General features: G+C 42.9%; 3 protein-coding genes across 3 annotated transcripts; 2 read left to right on the forward strand and 1 right to left on the reverse strand.

Annotated features, from left to right (window-relative positions):
- Positions 1–1,886: 1,886 nt before the first annotated feature.
- On the reverse strand, positions 1,887–4,638 carry mrpl20 (mitochondrial ribosomal protein L20). Its single transcript, XM_056447934.1, has 4 exons — positions 4,438–4,638; positions 2,883–2,993; positions 2,695–2,772; positions 1,887–2,181 (listed from the first exon to the last, which is right to left on the reverse strand). The coding sequence occupies exons 1-4, from the start codon at positions 4,522–4,524 to the stop codon at positions 2,008–2,010; spliced, it is 450 nt and encodes a 149-aa protein (XP_056303909.1). The 5' UTR covers positions 4,525–4,638; the 3' UTR covers positions 1,887–2,007.
- A 627-nt stretch (positions 4,639–5,265) lies between these two features.
- On the forward strand, positions 5,266–10,096 carry sdhb (succinate dehydrogenase complex, subunit B, iron sulfur (Ip)). Its single transcript, XM_056447933.1, has 8 exons — positions 5,266–5,376; positions 6,293–6,426; positions 7,783–7,868; positions 7,964–8,100; positions 8,267–8,383; positions 9,018–9,119; positions 9,346–9,468; positions 9,691–10,096. The coding sequence occupies exons 1-8, from the start codon at positions 5,314–5,316 to the stop codon at positions 9,769–9,771; spliced, it is 843 nt and encodes a 280-aa protein (XP_056303908.1). The 5' UTR covers positions 5,266–5,313; the 3' UTR covers positions 9,772–10,096.
- A 1,427-nt stretch (positions 10,097–11,523) lies between these two features.
- Positions 11,524–18,716, forward strand: mfap2 (microfibril associated protein 2). The gene is made up of 9 exons (XM_056448185.1): positions 11,524–11,590; positions 13,964–14,060; positions 14,166–14,216; positions 14,296–14,325; positions 14,420–14,467; positions 14,560–14,601; positions 15,821–15,908; positions 17,467–17,540; positions 17,634–18,716. Exons 2-9 carry the CDS (start codon positions 14,024–14,026, stop codon positions 17,735–17,737), a joined length of 474 nt encoding a protein of 157 aa, XP_056304160.1. The 5' UTR covers positions 11,524–11,590; positions 13,964–14,023; the 3' UTR covers positions 17,738–18,716.
- The last annotated feature ends 42 nt before the right edge of the window (positions 18,717–18,758 follow it).

An 18,758-nucleotide genomic window follows, 5' to 3' on the forward strand; every position in this document is an offset into this window, starting at 1 on the left:
AGTCTCTTATTTATCAGGGGTCGCCACAGAGGAATGAACCACCAACTATTTCAGTATATGTTTTACACAATGGATGACCTTCCAGCTGCAACCCATCACTAGGAAACACCCACACACACTCATTCACTACGGCCAATTTAGCTTAATCAGTTCCCCTATAGCGCATGTGTTTGGACTGTGGGGGAAACCGGAGCACCTGGAGGAAACCCACATCAACACGGGGAGAACATGCAAACTCCACACAGAAACACCAACTGACCCAGCCGGGACGCGAACCAGAGACCTTCTTGCTGTGAGGCGATCATGCTATATGACTCATCTTATTCATGTGCAGTAATGACTCTTCATCACTGTATGAACACACACAAGAGATGTTCTGCTTCATATCGCGCATTAACGGAGCGTTCTGTGAAAGTTCTGGGCAAACGTTCACTCAACCACAAATAATAATAATGGAGTAATAATAAAAATGGTCAGTCTCAGGTAAATGTTCCCAACACTTTATTTATACATCACTCATGCACTTTTCCATCCTGAACATGTTGGGAATATTCCTCCTGAAACCACACGAACACATATTACAGTGATTTATTTACTTTAATTTATTTATTTAGTGTTTGAGCCCTACTGTAGTAAATATTACACTGTATTATAGTATCTACAGCTCTGTGTTAATGACTGCTTTACTATATACTGTAAAATTAACTATAATGAACTGATGAACGGATAAAACTGTAGAATACCTTTAGTTTTATTCCAGTATTGCGTCATTTTGCTTACATTAAAATAGTTGTTACCATAGCAACTGTAGAATCACTACAACAGATCAGTTACTATAGTTGTGTTACCATAGCAACTGTAGAATCACAACAGATCAGTTACTATAGTTGTGTTACCATAGCAACTGTAGAATCACCCCAACAGATCAATTACTATAGTTGTTGTGTTGCCATAGCAACTGTAGAATCACCACAACAGATCAATTACTATAGTTGTTGTGTTACCATAGCAACTGTAGAATCACCACAACAGATCAGTTACTATAGTTGTGTTACCATAGCAACTGTAGAGTCACAGTAACAGATTAACTGAAGCGCTTTGCTATAGTATGTTAAAAAAACACTTCAGTATTTACGTGGGATTTTCCGCATGTGGGAATGTTCGTATAATTGCAGTTTTTAAAAGAAAATCTCCATTAATGTTGACTTTCTCAGGAAGATTTATTGATCTAGTGAACTAACATGAATGTAAAATATTGTTGTGGCTTCTTCATCTGTATTATTGACTCAGTCTTCATGGTAAAGGCTCTATAATAGCAAAGGAGAATCAAAAAGCATTAAGAAATCACTGAACTGAATGAATGTTGTGGAAGAGCTGATATCCACGCTTCATTAGCACATTATTACAGTATTCAATCATCCAGCTTTCTGATGATCTGCACTGTGATTTAACATGCAGTGAGTGATTTATACAGCGTGATCTTCATATTGTGATGGATCAGTGTGTTTGTATTGGAATGCACATATGGAGATGTCGACTGTAAAAATGATGATTATAAACACAACACGGCAGCACAGTGGCGCAGTGGGTAACATAATCGCCTCACAGCAAGAAGGTCGCTGGTTCGAGTCTCGGCTGGGTCAGTTGGTGTTTCTGTGTGGGAACTGATTAACTAAATTGGCTGTAGTGTATGAGTGTGTGTGTGTGTGTGTGAAGGAGTGTGTATGTGTGTTTCCCAGTACTGAGTTGCAGCTAGAAGGGCATCCGCTGTGTAAAATATATGCTGGAATAGTTGGCAGTTCATTCTGCTGTGGTGACCCCTGATGAATAAAGAGACTAAGCTGAAGGAGAATGAATGAATGAATGAGTGATCAACACAGCAGCCCTTAAATAAGAACATGTTTAATTGACATCATGAACACACACACACATTGACACTTATTTACAGGACACACACAGCAGCACATGTGTATGTGTGTGTGTGTGTAGCACAGGTCTGGGGTCAGCTCAGTGTAGTTGAGTGATGCGTGAGAAGACCCCCGGTGGCTCTGCTCCAGGCCCCAGCGCTGCCCTCAGACCCTCCTGCTGCCGCGCCCGCGCTAGTCTGCTCAGGGAGAGGAACGAGCGCGGCTCCGTGATGGACAGATCACACAGCATACGCCTGTTCAGCTGCACACTGCACTGTAGACCACACACACACACACACTGTTCAATCACAGCAACCAATCAAAACGCTGCATTTGACACTATATTTGCATACATAAAGACCGGTTATGTAAGCACACACAGACCGGACAGTACACGACATATATTATCCATAATAATGCTGTTTCTGAACCATACTATAGTAGTGTACTTGAATTGATCTGTTGTGGTGATTCTCCAGTTGCTATGGTAACACTACAACTACAGTAATATCAACAACTGAGCCAGTACTGTAGTTTCCTGCAGCTGTAGGGTACATGATACTGCAATACACCACAGTTACTGTAGTGAAGACTGAAGTATACTAGAGTTCATCAGTATAGTTAACACTAGAGTTAACACTACAGTATGCTGGAGCGCTCAGTATCAGTGTTAGTGTAACCGCTGCTCTATACAGTATAATACACTTGACTATAGTGAGGGTCAAAGACCCCATAGCATTATTATACACATGACTACAGTATTGTAATGTGGGTGTGTCACACTGACCTTCAGCAGGTGGTGTACGAGAGCTGGATACTTCAGGCCGTGTTCTCTGGTGGCAGCGGCGATCCGTGTGATCCACAGCTGCGCACACACACACACGCGCACACGCACACGCACGCACACACACACACACACATTACTTTAGACCCACACACGTCTGTGCCCCTGCAACTCAGGCAGGTGTGTTATACCTGTCTCATGCTGCGTCTCTTGGCTTTCCGAGCTTTGCTGGCGTAAATGAAAGCCCTGCGCACCGCACGCACCGCCAGACTGTAGCAGCGGCTCTTCCTGCCGCGGAAATGCTGCAGAAACACAACAGATTCACACACTTCATTACAATCACAAGCAGAGCAGACTGTAGAGCTGTGAACCACGCTATTAGTAAAGCAGTTTCACTGATCTGTTGTGGTGATTCTACAGTTGCTATGGTAACACAACAGCTATAGTAACTGATCTGTTGTGGTGATTCTACAGTTGCTATGGTAACACAACAACTATAGTAACTGATCTGTTGTGGTGATTCTACAGTTGCCATGGTAACACAACAGCTACAGTAACTGATCTGTTGTGGTGAATCTACAGTTGCTATGGTAACACAACTATAGTAACTGATCTGTTGTGGTGATTCTACAGTTGCTATGGTGACACAACAGCTATAGTAACTGATCTGTTGTGGTGAATCTACAGTCGCTATGGTAACACAACTATAGTAACTGATCTGTTGTGGTGATTGTACAGTTGCTATGGTAACACAACTATAGTAACTGATCTGTTGTGGTGATTCCACAGTTGCTATGGTAACCCAACAACTATAGTAACTGATCTGTTGTGATGATTCTACAGTTGCTATGGTAACACAACAGCTACAGTAACTGATCTGTTGTGGTGATTCTACAGTTGCTATGGTGACACAACAGCTACAGAAACTGATCTGTTGTGGTGATTCTACAGTTGCTATGGTAACACAACAGCTACAGTAACTGATCTGTTGTGGTGATTCTACAGTTGCTATGGTGACACAACAGCTACAGAAACTGATCTGTTGTGGTGATTCTACAGTTGCTATGGTGACACAACAGCTACAGAAACTGATCTGTTGTGGTGATTCTACAGTTGCTATGGTGACACAACAGCTACAGAAACTGATCTGTTGTGGTGATTCTACAGTTGCTATGGTGACACAACAGCTACAGTAACTGATCTGTTGTGGTGATTCTACAGTTGCTATGGTGACACAACAGCTACAGTAACTGATCTGTTGTGGTGATTCTACAGTTGCTATGGTAACACAACAACTATAGTAACTGATCTGTTGTGGTGATTCTACAGTTGCTATGGTGACACAACAGCTATAGTAACTGATCTGTTGTGGTGATTCTACAGTTGCTATGGTAACACAACAGCTATAGTAACTGATCTGTTGTGGTGATTCTACAGTTGCTATGGTAACACAACAGCTATAGTAATATAAACAAACAACCCAATACCGTTTTCTACAGCTCTTGTGTGTATATTACACTACAATACACCAGTTTACTGCAGTAAAAGTACAGTACACTACAGTATATCAGTACACTAGGGTCAATAGTCCAGTATGCTGGAGCATTATCAGAGCTGTCGGTAATATATTCAGTATAATGCACTTAACTGCTGTATTTACTGTAAGTTACTACAGTGTTTCATCAGTGGTAGACACACACACACACACACGCACACACACGCACACACACAGATGGAGAGACTCACCCGCGCGTTCTTCAGCAGCTCATGCACCTTCCAGTATCGGTCAGGTCCGCGGTTCCGGATCCAGCAGGACAGCGTGAGGAAAACCATGATGATCAATCAGTCTGATCGATCACCAGAGTCTCTGCAAGTGAATATGAACTGATGTTTCATGCGTGACCTCGATCTCTCGTGCGCTTTCTGTGGTCGCCGGTGACGCGACGTCACATCCGGCGCATGCGCGTCTCGTCAGAGTGACAAAGTAAAAGTGCAGATTTCCTATGCGAATGAAAAATATGAGACTTGGGCTTTTTAACTCAGGCTCCACGAAAGAAAATGGTGGTTTTCTTTAATAAATTCTATTATTTTTCTTAAGCAAACTGTATATTCACTTCACAAATGCAAATGCTCAAATTGCTGTCTGTGCTGGTGTATTTAAAGACATGGAGGACTATCGGCTAATGAGAAAACTATGAAGGATTCGCTCTCAATTTGCTCTGGTCTCTGGGTCTTTGTGTCAGAAACTTACATAAAATAAGCAGTGTAGATGCTAAACAATTTAGTGGACTTTTCCATTTCATCTCATCTCATCTTTTCTTTGTTTTGTTCTTTATTGTAATGTTTTTGTCAATAACACTTCTTCTACTGTTATGTGTGTTCCTGTTTTCAGCCAGAAACAAATACAGTGATTATTATGATTAATATCAGTAGTAAACGAATGACAAAAATACCTAAATGTATACATTAATCATATGTGCTTTTACAGCGCAAGCTCACTCAAGGACTGTGTTTAAAAGCCTAGTGAGCTCCCTCTGTAGTGCGCATCCCTGTGGGCGGCGGAGCCTGTGATTTGAAGCGCATGCGCAGTAAGTGTTGGAGCAGAGGGTCAGACTGATCAACATGGCGGCTGTGTGTTTCTCCTTGAGCCGCTGCTGCTCTGCTGTTCACCGGCCCGCCGTCATGGTGAGTTCCAGACACTATCAGCACCGATAATCGATCACCACCGCGCATCAATAACCCGTCTGATATCGATAATGACACGTGACTGACACACAGAAGCTGAAGTCCAGATCTCCGAGCACTGTCTTCAAATTTACAGACGCGGGTTATCAGGGGAATTGGAGATGAGTGAGGTTTATGAGTGTGTATAGTGAGGAGCTGCTCCATGCTGAATGAGGAATGACAACACTCTGCTTTATTTATTAATGATTATTATTATAGCGTGTGCTGTGACGTTTCATCATTTATCTGTCACACACCACACTGTAGGTGCTGCTGTTATGTATAATGTGAAAATACACCGAATTCACAGCTTCTGACTGGAGATTGTGGATCTGTTTTGAGAGTGTGTGTGTGGATTTGAGTGTTATGAGTGTGTGTGTTTGGTAACTGAGTGTGTGTGTGGATTTGAGTGTTATGAGACAGAGAGTGTGTGTGTGTGTGTGTGTGTGGATTTGAGTGTTATGAGAGAGTGTGTGTGTGGATTTGAGTGTGCGTGCGTGTGTGTGTGTGTGTATTTGAGTGTTATGAGAGTGTGTTTGGTAACTGTCAGCCTCGGTGATGTAACGAGAGTGTGATTCTCTCTGTGAACGCTAGAGGTCAGCAGTATAAACACTTGCCTCTGCAGAGAGTTTGGGACTCGTGTCATACAGGTCGACACTATTATAAGACGCAAATAAACAAAGAATTTACCGCCTAAGTTGAAGAGAACACAGTTATTTTTACATGTCTATGATCAGGGCAAGCACATCTACATCAAACATTATAGTCATGTTTTGAAGAACATGTATTGGTTCAGAACTCGCTGTTAAACCAGCAGAAGCGGAGTCTGAAGCTCTCTCTCTCTCTGTGTGTGTGTGTGTGTGTGTGTGTGTTTCAGGCGGTGCGGTTCGCACAGACGGCAGCAGCTCCTGCAGCTCAGCCCAGGATCAAGAAGTTCCAGATTTACCGCTGGGATCCAGACACAGTTGGAGACAAACCTCGCATGCAGACATATGAGATCGACCTGAACACGTGAGTGGAGCTGCAGGCATCTGTTCAGGAGTCTGAGTGTCTGTAGATTGAGTCTGAGTGTCTGTAGATTGAGTCTGAGTGTCTGTAGACTGAGTCTGAGTGTCTGTGGATTGAGTCTGAGTGTCTGTAGATTGAGTCTGAGTGTCTGTAGACTGAGTCTGAGTGTCTGTGGATTGAGTCTGAGTGTCTGTAGTTTGGGTCTGAGTGTCTGTAGACTGAGTCTGAGTGTCTAGATTGAGTCTGAGTGTCTGTAGTTTGGGTCTGAGTGTCTGTAGACTGAGTCTGAGTGTCTAGATTGAGTCTGAGTGTCTGTGGATTGAGTCTGAGTGTCTGTGGATTGAGTCTGAAGAGTCTGAGTGTCTGTGGATTGAGTCTGAAGAGTCTGAGTGTCTGTAGTTTGAGTCTGAGTGTCTGTAGTTTGGGTCTGAGTGTCTGTAGTTTGGGTCTGAGTGTCTAGATTGAGTCTGAGTGTCTGTAGTTTGAGTCTGAATGTCTGTAGTTTGAGTCTGAATGTCTGTAGTTTGGGTCTGAGTGTCTAGATAGAGTCTGGGTGTCTGTAGTTTGAGTCTGAGTGTCTGTAGTTTGAGTCTGAATGTCTGTAGTTTGGGTCTGAGTGTCTGTAGTTTGGGTCTGAGTGTCTAGATTGAGTCTGAGTGTCTGTAGTTTGAGTCTGAATGTCTGTAGTTTGAGTCTGAATGTCTGTAGTTTGGGTCTGAGTGTCTAGATAGAGTCTGGGTGTCTGTAGTTTGAGTCTGAGTGTCTGTAGTTTGAGTCTGAGTGTCTGTATTTTGGGTCTGAGTGTCTGTAGTTTGGGTCTGAGTGTCTGTAGTTTGGGTCTGAGTGTCTGTAGTTTGGGTCTGAGTGTCTGTAGTTTGAGTCTGAATGTCTGTAGTTTGGGTCTGAGTGTCTATAGTTTGGGTCTGAGTGTCTGTAGTTTGGGTCTGAGTGTCTGTAGTTTGGGTCTGAGTGTCTGTAGTTTGAGTCTGAGTGTCTGTAGTTTGGGTCTGAGTGTCTGTAGTTTGGGTCTGAGTGTCTGTAGTTTGGGTCTGAGTGTCTATAGTTTGGGTCTGAGTGTCTGTAGTTTGGGTCTGAGTGTCTGTAGTTTGAGTCTGAATGTCTGTAGTTTGGGTCTGAATGTCTGTAGTTTGGGTCTGAGTGTCTGTAGTTTGGGTCTGAGTGTCTGTAGTTTGGGTCTGAGTGTCTGTAGTTTGAGTCTGAGTGTCTGTAGTTTGGGTCTGAGTGTCTGTAGTTTGGGTCTGAGTGTATGTAGTTTGGGTCTGAGTGTCTGTAGTTTGGGTCTGAGTGTCTGTTGATTAAGTCTGAGTGTCTGTAGTTACTGTAGTGTGTGTCCGTCAGGTGTGGGCCGATGGTTCTGGACGCGCTCATCAAGATCAAGAATGAAATGGACGGCACACTGACCTTCAGGCGCTCCTGCAGAGAGGGTAAGCAGTGTGTGTGTGTGTGTGTGTGTGTGTGCGCGCATAAGCAGTGTTCAAGAGTGTGTGTAGTTCTCATCTGCTTGTGTTGTGCTCCTCAGGCATCTGCGGCTCGTGTGCTATGAACATCAATGGTGGAAACACATTGGCTTGTCTGAATAAAATCGACAGTAACACCAGCAAGGTGACCAAGATCTACCCGCTGCCACACATGTATGTGGTGAAGGACCTGGTGCCCGTGAGTATAACAATAAACATTATGACCAACATTGCATTTCTTCATTATCTTCAGTATGATTAATCAGAGATGAGCGATAGATCATGCCTACTCAGACTGATTCACCAGACCAGAGTAATCCAGTTTAATAAACACAGCGCTGTAATGGCTGCTCTGCCCCCTGCAGGACATGAGCAACTTCTACGCCCAGTATAAATCCATCGAGCCGTACCTGAAGAAGAAGGACGAGTCCCAGCAGGGGAAGCAGCAGTACCTGCAGAGCGTGGAGGACCGCCAGAAGCTGGTACAGCACACACACACACACACACACACACACACACACACACACACGGGCATCATAGCTGTGGTTTCATGAGCCTGGGGCAGAATCAGCTGAAGGAAACGCCAAATTAAGACTCTAAATCCCTGAGTTTGAACGCTTTCTTGAGATGATTGTTAATAAATGCTTAAAGGAAAAACACTCCCTCTTCATTTACTCCCCTTTACTTGATTACCTTTGAGTTTCCTCCAGCTGAACACAAAAGAAGATATTTTGAAGAATGCTGAAATCTTTATTCATTACCATGGAAGTCAATGGTTACAGGTTTTCAGCAGAAGAGAGCCTCCCATAGAGGCTTGAAACCACTCGAGAGAGAGTTCACGAGTAAACGAAGATGAACTCAGAGTGAGGGGTCTTGGTAATGTGAATAACGGCAGATGAATATTTGTCCAATAGACTCCATTACGCTAGCCTTGTTTACTGTTGGTTGCTAGGTTACCAATACTACAGTCAGCCCCTCTAACAGCTCATTTGTTTTATTTTTTTGTTAATATGGAGACGCGACTAATAACTGTGTGTGTGTGTGTGTGTGTGTGTGTGTGTGTGTGTGTGTGTGTGTGTGTGTGTGTGTGTGTGTGTGTGTGTGTGTGTGTGTCAGGACGGCCTGTACGAGTGTATCCTGTGCGCCTGCTGCAGCACCAGCTGTCCGAGTTACTGGTGGAACGCAGACAAGTATCTGGGTCCAGCCGTCCTCATGCAGGTGAGCTGCAGATACACGGTATGGTCACGATATTGAGCTAATCTGCAGGAATAACGACCGTAACCGCTGGATTCTCATCATATATTGAGTTATTGAATATCAGCACATGCTGAAAATCACAGTCTCTCTGCGCAGTGTTATTGACAACACCATGCAGCCCTAAATAACCAACACAAGAGAGGTGTTTTAATGTGTGTGTGTGTGTGTGTGTGTGTGTGTGTTTGAGGCGTACCGCTGGATGATCGACTCGCGGGATGATTTCACAGAGGACAGACTGTCCAAACTGCAGGACCCGTTCTCTCTGTACCGCTGTCACACCATTATGAACTGCACCAGGACCTGCCCCAAGGTAAAACACAGCGCTACAGCACACCTGTGTGTGTTTCACATGCAGCGACGGGAGAATGCACAATGTCATATCACAATATAGTGCAGTGCTAATGTGAACGGCACCTAAATGAGTTTAACTCAATCACACTAGCCTACAGCTATCCTCAAAGCTAGCATGCTGACACTAGCATCTCAACACGCTGAGTTTAACGCATGGTGATGGTGTTGTGTGGTCTGGCAGGGCCTGAATCCAGGAAAAGCCATCGCTGAGATCAAGAAGATGATGGTGACGTATAAGCAGAAGGACACGGCCGCGGCCTAAAGCAGCGTTGACCCTGATGAAGATGATGTACAGTACTGCCGTCACACACTAATACAGCACCGAGATCATCCAGAACCGCCATCACTCCAATACAGCTCGCTGGAAGAGTCAAACTCACTGTATCTGCTGTATGTTTAATAAAATACACACGCTTACAGCTTTACCTCTGTTCATACACACCTGAGAGATGCTGGATGTAGACGTGCTGCGCTCTGAAGTCTGCCATCTCTGGAATATTCATAATAAAGTATAATAATGCAGTGTTCAGTATATTTGAGTGTAATTATGAGTTATCAGAGGAGAATAAAGATATACTGTACTATCACATACTGTTCATTAGTCTAAACGGATTTATTTCTCTATCTTTATTGTGTTGTTGTTGTTGTAGCTATATTACAGTAGGATAAACATGATGCTAAGAGAGAAGGAATTAAAATAATTACACAAACACCATCACACACATTTAGATGAACATAAATAAATGAGTGAGTTCACCAAACTCAATAATTAAATAAAGATTTGACTGACTGAGCACAAGTGAAGAGTTCATCTAGCTTTTCTATTATTATTGCTAATATTTCAGATTAAAAGCGACGTAAAGCTGTTATTTTTCTCTCGAAGGTTTGCATTAGTGAATATTAAAGTACTAAAATAAGCAGATTAATAACACAAGCTTCAAACTAAAATATCTAAAAGTAATATCTTCATATGAATATATCCAGTATAAACAATACACGTCAGATTAATGTGCTGTAAGCTTTCTCAAATCTACACACGAGTCATTGTTTATATAAAGACAGCTCACACATGAAGAGTTCTGCTGCTCTATCTTATTACTGTGTTACTATTTCAGATTTAAATCTACTAATAGGAGCAGCTGGTTAATTTGTGAAAATCAAACTAATAAAATAAGCAGATTAATAGCGTACGCTTCAGTTTTAAACACAATTATTAAACTTTAACTATGTTTAGATATAATATAATAATTATTCCAGACTCTCAGTCCACATCTAAACACAAATCTAAATATATTTGGAATTAAAGCAGTTTAAATTCACACAGATCAACATCCATTCATTTTCCTTCAGCTTAGTTCCTTATTCATCAGGGGTTTCCACAGTGGAATGAACCGCCAACTATTCCTGCATATGTTTTACACAGCGGATGCCTTTCCAGCTGCAACCCAGTACTGGCAAACACCCATACACACTCATACTACCGCCAGTTTAGTTGATCAGTTCCCCTATAGCGCATGTGTTTGGACTGTGGGGGAAACCGGAGCACCAGGAGGAAACCCACACCAACACGGGGAGAACATGCAAACTCCACACAGAAAACACCAACTGACCCAGCCGAGACTCGAACCTGTGACCTTCTTGCTGTAATATAATTAAAACAACTAAAAACTACTGAAAAAAGTCTTTAATTGAAAGAAACAGTAAATTAATAATATAATAAGATTATTGATGGACGCTTTCATTTTGTAAATATTTTTCAGGATGCAAAACTAATATATTAATATACTCAATAAAGACCGTTAAATCGGAATGTAGCGGTTTAAACGAGTCACGTGATTAGCCAACGGTAACTAGTCATTAACAAACGAGCGAACAATGCTTCAGAGCAGAGATGTGATGCTTTTATAATGTAGATTTGTTGTATAAAAGACATAATAAACACATATTTACGCTTTTTGAGGACGGTGGGCGGGCAGCGGGGCTCGGGCGGGGCGGGGCTGAGCGCGCAGAGGCGGGGCGACGCTGAAGCCTCCGCCGCTGAGTTTGGAGCATCAGTCGAGGAATAAAGGACTGAATCAGAGGTGAGCGATTCATTCCTCATATTATGATCAGAGCGTTAAATATCAGCGTCAGAGATCGTGTTGTGTGTGTTATACGCGCTCGCCTGCATGACATTACACTGCTGGGGGATTATAGCCGCTAATGAAGCTCGTTTAATGAGTTTACAGTCCTCCATCATTATTAATGCGAGATACACCCGAACACGCGACTGAAGGAACAGCGTACTGACATATACAGAGCTGTGTGTTCACATCCGCGAGTCTGCTGGGGGGCTTCGGCTGTTTGGGGGAGGACGAGCTGAATTACAGCCAGGGGCAAATGACAAACACACACACACACACACACACACACAGAGAGAGAGAGAGAGAGAGAGAGGGAGACACATACAGATGTGGAGAGTTTCGTGCAGCAAGCCTATTAAAGAATAATAATGAACAAGAAGAGAGCAGGAGTGTGTGTGTGTGTGTGTGTGTGTGTGTGTGTGTGTGTGTGTGTTGGGGGAGGGTCTAAAGGGGGTTTAATGACTCCCAGATGTGAGCTACAGCATATGCTACAACACACACACACACTGAGGAATGTCTGCACACACACACACACACACACACACACACACACAGACTGTATTTACATTGACTGTGTGTGTTCTGTTAAACAGATCAATATCTGCATGACTATTAATGGTTTGATATTACAAACTGAAGAAATATGTCTTGAATGGGAGTGTGTGTGTGTGTGTGTGTGTGTGTGTGTGTGTTTGTGTGTCCTCGTCTCACTAGGGGGTCAAAAAAACGAGAGACAGACACACACAGAGAGAGAGACAGAAGAGAAGGGAAATGAAGAGTACAGAAAAGTCTTCTAGGAAGCGAAGCGAGAGACAGACAGGAATGTGTGTGTGTGTGTGTGTGTGTGTGTGTGTGTGTGTGTGTGTGTGTGTGTGTGTGTGTGTGTGTGTGTGTGTGTGGCGCTCGAGGCTCAATTCTGAGAAAAGAAGAAAAGCAGAAAAAAACACCAGTACAATAGAGGAGTGCAGGAGTCTCAGGGGCCACAGCAGGACAGACAGACTGACAGACAGACAGACAGACAGACAGACAGATGGACAGATATACAGACAGACAGATAGATAGATAGACAGACAGACAGACAGACAGACAGACAGACAGACAGCAGACAGACAGATAGATAGATAGATAGATAGATAGATAGATAGATAGATAGATAGATAGATAGATAGATAGATAGATAGATAGATAGATAGATAGATAGATAGATAGATAGATAGAAGGACAGACAGACAGACAGAGTTAAAGTGTAGTTTTACCATGTTTAAGTTCATTCAGCTGATCTCCAGGTCTGACGGGAGCACTTTTAGCTTAGCTTAGCATAGATCATTGACTCAGATTAGACCATTAGCATCTCTCTCACTCAAATAAAAATAAAGAATGTGGATCATTTTGCTATTTAAAGCCTGACTCTACTGTCGGTTCATCATCTACTGACACTGATGGAAAATAAGTGGTCATATAGGCTGAAATGGCTGGAACTATACTCTCATTCTGGCGTAATAATTAAGGAACGTCACTGCTGTACCATGACTGGACCAGCGCGATAATATTACACAGCGCTGTTGCCTAGTGACCAAGCCGGAAACTATTTTCAGATGCTTTTCACTTCAATATATTTTCATTTTCCATTGGTCTTAGCTTTAAAGAGGAAAGTTATCTCAACATTAAGATGCTAATGGTCCAATCCAATTCAATGATCTATGCTAAGCTAATGTGATGCTAAGTTCTCCCAGCACACTCTGATACACCCAGCATATTTCTGCACTATTCTACACCCTTTAGTAGTATAATAGTGTCAGTAGTGCGTTCACACTCAGTACTCTAATAATAATAAGTGCACTTTAAATACCTGAATAATGCACGCAATTACACAGGTGTGTAACGACGGACGCTTCACACACTCAGCGGTCGCAGCTTAGCTCATGTAGTTAAAGGGGCGGAGCTTTCGGGTGCTCCTGTTGCATTACTTTATTATTTTGGATCTCCTACGAGAGTGACTATAGCGCCTCCCGGTGGTGAATGTGGCTATACTCGCACAGGTATTATTTGGTATTTGGCCCATCAAATGAACAGCCAATGAGAAGAATGGGGCGGGGCATGTCAGACACTAGAGAGCATTTGATTGGTCTGTAGACTTGATGAGAAGCTGAAGTATGAGGAGACGACTGACTCTTGATTCAGTTATGCGGGAGAGGCAAACTGCAGACTTTAGGTGTTTATATCTTCTACATGTGGAGTTTTGGAGACTCTAGATTATAGATATCCTGAAGATTAACACACCGATACTGACATCTACAACACTTCCATTTCATTTGACCTTTAAACATGGAGGATCCTCAAACTCTCGCTGAAGATCAACAGCACTGAAGACAATCTGTTTCTACAGACACTATGAGACTCTGTTACCTGCTTCTGCTGTCAGTGCCAGGTGAGATACACACATGCTCGCGCACACACACACACACACACACGCACACACACGCACACACACACACACACACACACACCTTGACGGTCTGGTGTGTTTCTGCAGGTCTGCTGGCTCAGGTCCAGAACTATGATGATGATTATTCAGACATCTTCGGTGAGTGTGTATCTGCTCTAGAGTTTCTCTGCTGTCCGTCACACACTAAACACACATCACCTGTGCTTCATGCCCACAGGTAACAGCAACAGCTACGACCCCTTCTTCTGTAAGTGGCTGCAGCGCATCAGTAGCTGAACGTGTTGAGTAATAATCTAATATTATTCTGATTTCAACACGTCTGTTGTGTTTCTCATCCTCAGACCAGCAGCAGATTTTACAGACTCAGACGTCAGGGCCTGGACAGAACGGTGTGCTTCTCACGCATCACTTCCTGCTTTATTATGTGTTTAACTGTATTTTTATGGTTTCCTTGTCATGAATATGGTGTTTTTAATTCCAGTGGTGGATTTCCAGACAGAGCCGACTGAACCTGGACCCCTGGGTAAGAGAATAGCAGGATTACTGAGGCTCAACTGGACGTCCAGCAGTGTTTATATACTTTATTATTCTGGCCTGAACTCAAAATTCTTCTGAGATTAATCTTCTGACTGCTACTCCTCCCACAGCCTAATGTCTACAGTCAGCAGACTTGGCTCGGTCATTCGGCCTGCTCTGACTCGGTCAGCTATGTCTTTTCAGACCAATCAGACTCACGGTTTTCCTAAAAACCACAATCGAATAGCCAAGAAACTTAAAGGGGTAGTTCACACAGAAATCTAAATGTACTGTTTACTCACCGCGACTGGCTCCAAACCTTGGAGTTTCTTTCTTCTGTTGAACAGTAAAGAAGATATTTTGAAGAATGCTGAAAACCTGTAATCATTGGAAAAACAGATACAATGGAAGTCAATGGTTACAGGTTTCCAACATCATCTTTTGTGTTGGATCGGGTTTGGAACAAGTAAACGGAGAGTAAATGATGACAGAACTTTCCTGTGTTTGGATGAACTATCCCTCTGAACTCCCAGAAGCCTAGCGAAGCTTCTGTTGTGTTTAATATTTATAGTCTATGCACCCATCTGTCTAGTTTATCTAGCGGCATGTGCTAAACATGCTACACATTGTGTTAAAATGCAGGACAACATGTTAGCATCTGGAACATTTTTGCTAACGCACTGCTAGCAACATGTTAAAATCGAAAACAACATACTATTCATGCTAGCCATGTACTAAATATGTTAACAGCAGCATTCGGATACATGCTAGCGAGAGTACAGAAATATACAGACGGTTCACTTGATAGCGCAACATTCAGTATAGCAGATTAAATCACGCTTTATAAATAAAAAGCAACTGCTAAAGTCATCGTTTCTATAGGATCAGCGCTCTCAGACTGGCTGGTTCATGTGACAACTTATGCTAAGTGTTACAACATGCTAATTCATCCTAAGCAAGCTACTAATGTGTTAATTCATGCTTGCCTTGTGCTAAACATTAAACTAAGATGCTAAGTTTTGCATTCTTACTAGCAGATATGAACATGTTAGCACTTAGCAGTAAATGATCATGCTAAGCTACTCTTGACCTTAAAAACTTCAAACGTAAAAGCTTCAAACATCTTTAAAGCTGACGAGCTCTTATTATCTATTCAAAATGTATTGTATATATTCTGCTGCCTCGCTCCTGATGTGTGTGTGTGTGTGTGTGTGTGTGTGTGTCAGACTGCCGTGAGGAGCAGTATCCCTGCACTCGGCTCTATTCTGTCCATCAGCCGTGTAAACAGTGTCTGAACAGCATCTGCTTCTACAGGTCAGTGTAAATAAACACATGTGGAACTCAACATGTCCTTATCTTCTGGCCCGCGGGAGCGTACGAGTCTCAACCAATGTCAATTAAAGTATGTGCGCGAGTAGATTACACTCACAGTCAAGGCAACTCGATGGAGAGTCTAGAGCGAGTGACGTGCTGCTTCACGTTTAGTGTGAACCCAGCTTTACTATGCTGTTTAAATATGGTGTATTGACTGTAAACTACATCTCCCATAATGCACGTTTGCTTTGTGACATCAGTGTTTCCACATTAGTGTTCAACTAAGCAGGGCTGTATACTCTCAATAGTGCACTATTCAAAGGAGCAGCCATTTCTAGTGTCCAAACCCATAGAGGATGTTCTGAAGTGCACTCAATCAATCCCACAATGCACTACAATAACAAGTGCACAACTCATGCACACATAGAAAATACCCATAATTCACATTGAGAGTTGGCATGCTGAATGAATTTCCACATGTGACCACTAGAGGGCGTCTACAGAGGAATCCTATATGCTTATTTCATACAGCCGCCATTTTAAACCCAGAAGTATAGGATGAGCGCTGTCAACACTGCAGCAACATGCTGTGGACTACAACCCTCCAGCTGGTACCCTGATTTCCAAATGCAGACGTCACTTTAACATGATTCAGTTCAGTTTAATTTAAACAATTAAAAACATATTAAGCATCAAACAGCATCACATGAGTTATTATTTTACATTTCAGTACTGAAATTCAGTATCGGGTCAAGTCTAATATAGTGACAGAATCAGTTCATTACCTTGAGTTTGATGAATGGCATCTGAACAGTGTGTTTGGGAAAGAAAACATTAGCTAACTAGTGCCGTTTCCCTTAGCTTGAGCTCTGATATCCCTTTTTATTTTCACTATTGATTCAGAATGGACCTTCGGGTCACTCAGAAGGCGGTGAAATGATCAATCTGTGTCTCTTTGCTGATAACATATACAGCCAGGTACACAAGGTTTCTGTGGGACTCAGGCGATACTTCTGCGTTTCTTCCCACCGCAGCCTCGATTTCACTTTTAAAATGGCGGCTGTGTGAAATCAGTCTGTAAGTGTGTAGTTTCCAAACACAATCTGATTTAAATAAAGTAATATTAAAGTTGTATACATGACTGAAACCACACTGCATCCACCTTTAAACACTCCCGCCACTGGCCTTGCTCCGCCCAATGGCTCTCAGCCCCACCCACACCCATAAGAAGCCGACCAATCACAGTTCCTTAAACTCTCAGTTGCACCACTCTGTTGAATTGTTTGAGCGGTGCGCATCAGCGTACAGGAAAGCCTACACTGGACCTACCGCGTACGCTCAGCACAGAAGAATCAGTCGGCCTTTAGAACAGCTCACAGATTAAACAATACAGCTCACTGCAGTAACATCCCTCAGTTTCTTAATTTTGTTCATTTTTATAGTTTCTGAGATCAAAGATTTCATCTAAAATGTGTATTTTTCACAGTGTGTGTGTGTGTGTGTGTGTGTGTGTGTGTGTGTCTTGCGTTAACGGCTCTGCTTTATGTGTGTCTCTCAGTCTGCGCAGGATGTATGTGATCAATAAGGAGATCTGTGTGAGGACGGTGTGTGCTCATGAGGAGCTCCTGAGAGGTGAGTGTGTGTGAGTGTGTGTGTGTGTGTGTGTGTGTGTGAGTACTGTTATTATGCACTCGAACACACACTAATCTGACCTGTCTCCTGCAGCGGATCTGTGTCGTGACCAGTTCTCCCGCTGCGGCGTAATGGCGCTCAGTGGCCAGTGTGGGGCGATGGGGAGCAGCTGCGCTAGGAGCTGTGGATCCTGCTAAACGCACACACACACACACACACAAGCCCTGGTACTGCCTGTCAGACACTATACACCTGTAGGACAAAACATCTGCGCATGTATGCGAACACACACCCTGAGCATACGTAACACAAGAACTTCTGTCAAATGTCTGACGCTAAACCAGATGTGCTATTCATCACCAAGATGCTAACCTCAACTATGGCTGCGTCCCAAATCGCCTCCTACTCCAGTGGGTACTACGTGTGAATTTGAATTTACTACACGACCATTAGAAAAGTACATTCTATATAGTATGAATGGAAGTCGGACTTACTGCATTGGCCGTTTGTCATGATCACATGACCTACCCACGTCAGTCGCATTGCTTCAGTTCCGTTCCTGAATTATCTCGCGGTGCATTATGAGATCGACTTTATCTCTCAGTAGTAGTAGTAGGTCAACTGGGAACTTCTCGCTTATTGTTTTTATAACACTGAATTCAGACATGCTACTCGACTCGCATACTGTTTTGAGCATACTATATAGTAAGTATGCGATTTCGGACGCAGCTAATGTCTTCTTCAAATTAGCTACAAGATGGAAGTGAATTTGAAGACATGTTGTGCTGGTGTGTGCTACAGCACCTCTAGTGGCCACATCTCAGAATGCAGCGGTGTGTGTAATCCAGTGTTTGTGTACCTGCGTACCGTTTCTGTCCATCAGACTCTTCTTTTCTGGGCTCATGTAAACTGTAATAATCAGAATATTATGGTGCTATTGTATACGTTACACTGGTGCAGGAGGACGAGAGATCGTCTGCTCGTCGTCCAGTACTGTTTACTTGTTTATTTTGTCATACGGTGAGTTTCACTGAACTCAGGTCAGAGGTCAAGACCTACCAGCACTGATCCCTCATCAAGAACCACCTGATGAACTGGGTTCGGCTTCTGTATACTCGCCATGTACTGTAATATTAACGGTTTTTGCAATTTATTAATAAACATTTTTGTACTGTACATTTAACTAGTGTTGGGCTTTGTTTTAAAGAACAGATCTTA

The sequence above is a fragment of the Danio aesculapii genome, chromosome 22 (genome assembly GCF_903798145.1).
Source record: "Danio aesculapii chromosome 22, fDanAes4.1, whole genome shotgun sequence".
Lineage (NCBI taxonomy): Eukaryota > Metazoa > Chordata > Actinopteri > Cypriniformes > Danionidae > Danio > Danio aesculapii.

Bases quoted from the DNA above. Each gene is read 5' to 3' on its own strand.
- mrpl20 (XM_056447934.1), bottom strand. From the start codon at position 4,524: ATGGTTTTCCTCACGCTGTCCTGCTGGATCCGGAACCGCGGACCTGAC. The intron at 2,773-2,882 runs GTATAACACACC...GTGTGTGCGCAG, and splicing joins AGAGACGCAGCATGAGACAG to CTGTGGATCACACGGATCGC. The intron at 2,182-2,694 runs GTCAGTGTGACA...TGTGGTCTACAG, and splicing joins TCGTACACCACCTGCTGAAG to TGCAGTGTGCAGCTGAACAG.
- sdhb (XM_056447933.1), top strand. From the start codon at position 5,314: ATGGCGGCTGTGTGTTTCTCCTTGAGCCGCTGCTGCTCTGCTGTTCAC. The intron at 6,427-7,782 runs GTGAGTGGAGCT...TGTGTCCGTCAG, and splicing joins TATGAGATCGACCTGAACAC to GTGTGGGCCGATGGTTCTGG. The intron at 7,869-7,963 runs GTAAGCAGTGTG...TGTGCTCCTCAG, and splicing joins CAGGCGCTCCTGCAGAGAGG to GCATCTGCGGCTCGTGTGCT.
- mfap2 (XM_056448185.1), top strand. From the start codon at position 14,024: ATGAGACTCTGTTACCTGCTTCTGCTGTCAGTGCCAG. The intron at 14,217-14,295 runs GTGAGTGTGTAT...TCATGCCCACAG, and splicing joins TGATTATTCAGACATCTTCG to GTAACAGCAACAGCTACGAC. The intron at 15,909-17,466 runs GTCAGTGTAAAT...TGTGTCTCTCAG, and splicing joins AACAGCATCTGCTTCTACAG to TCTGCGCAGGATGTATGTGA.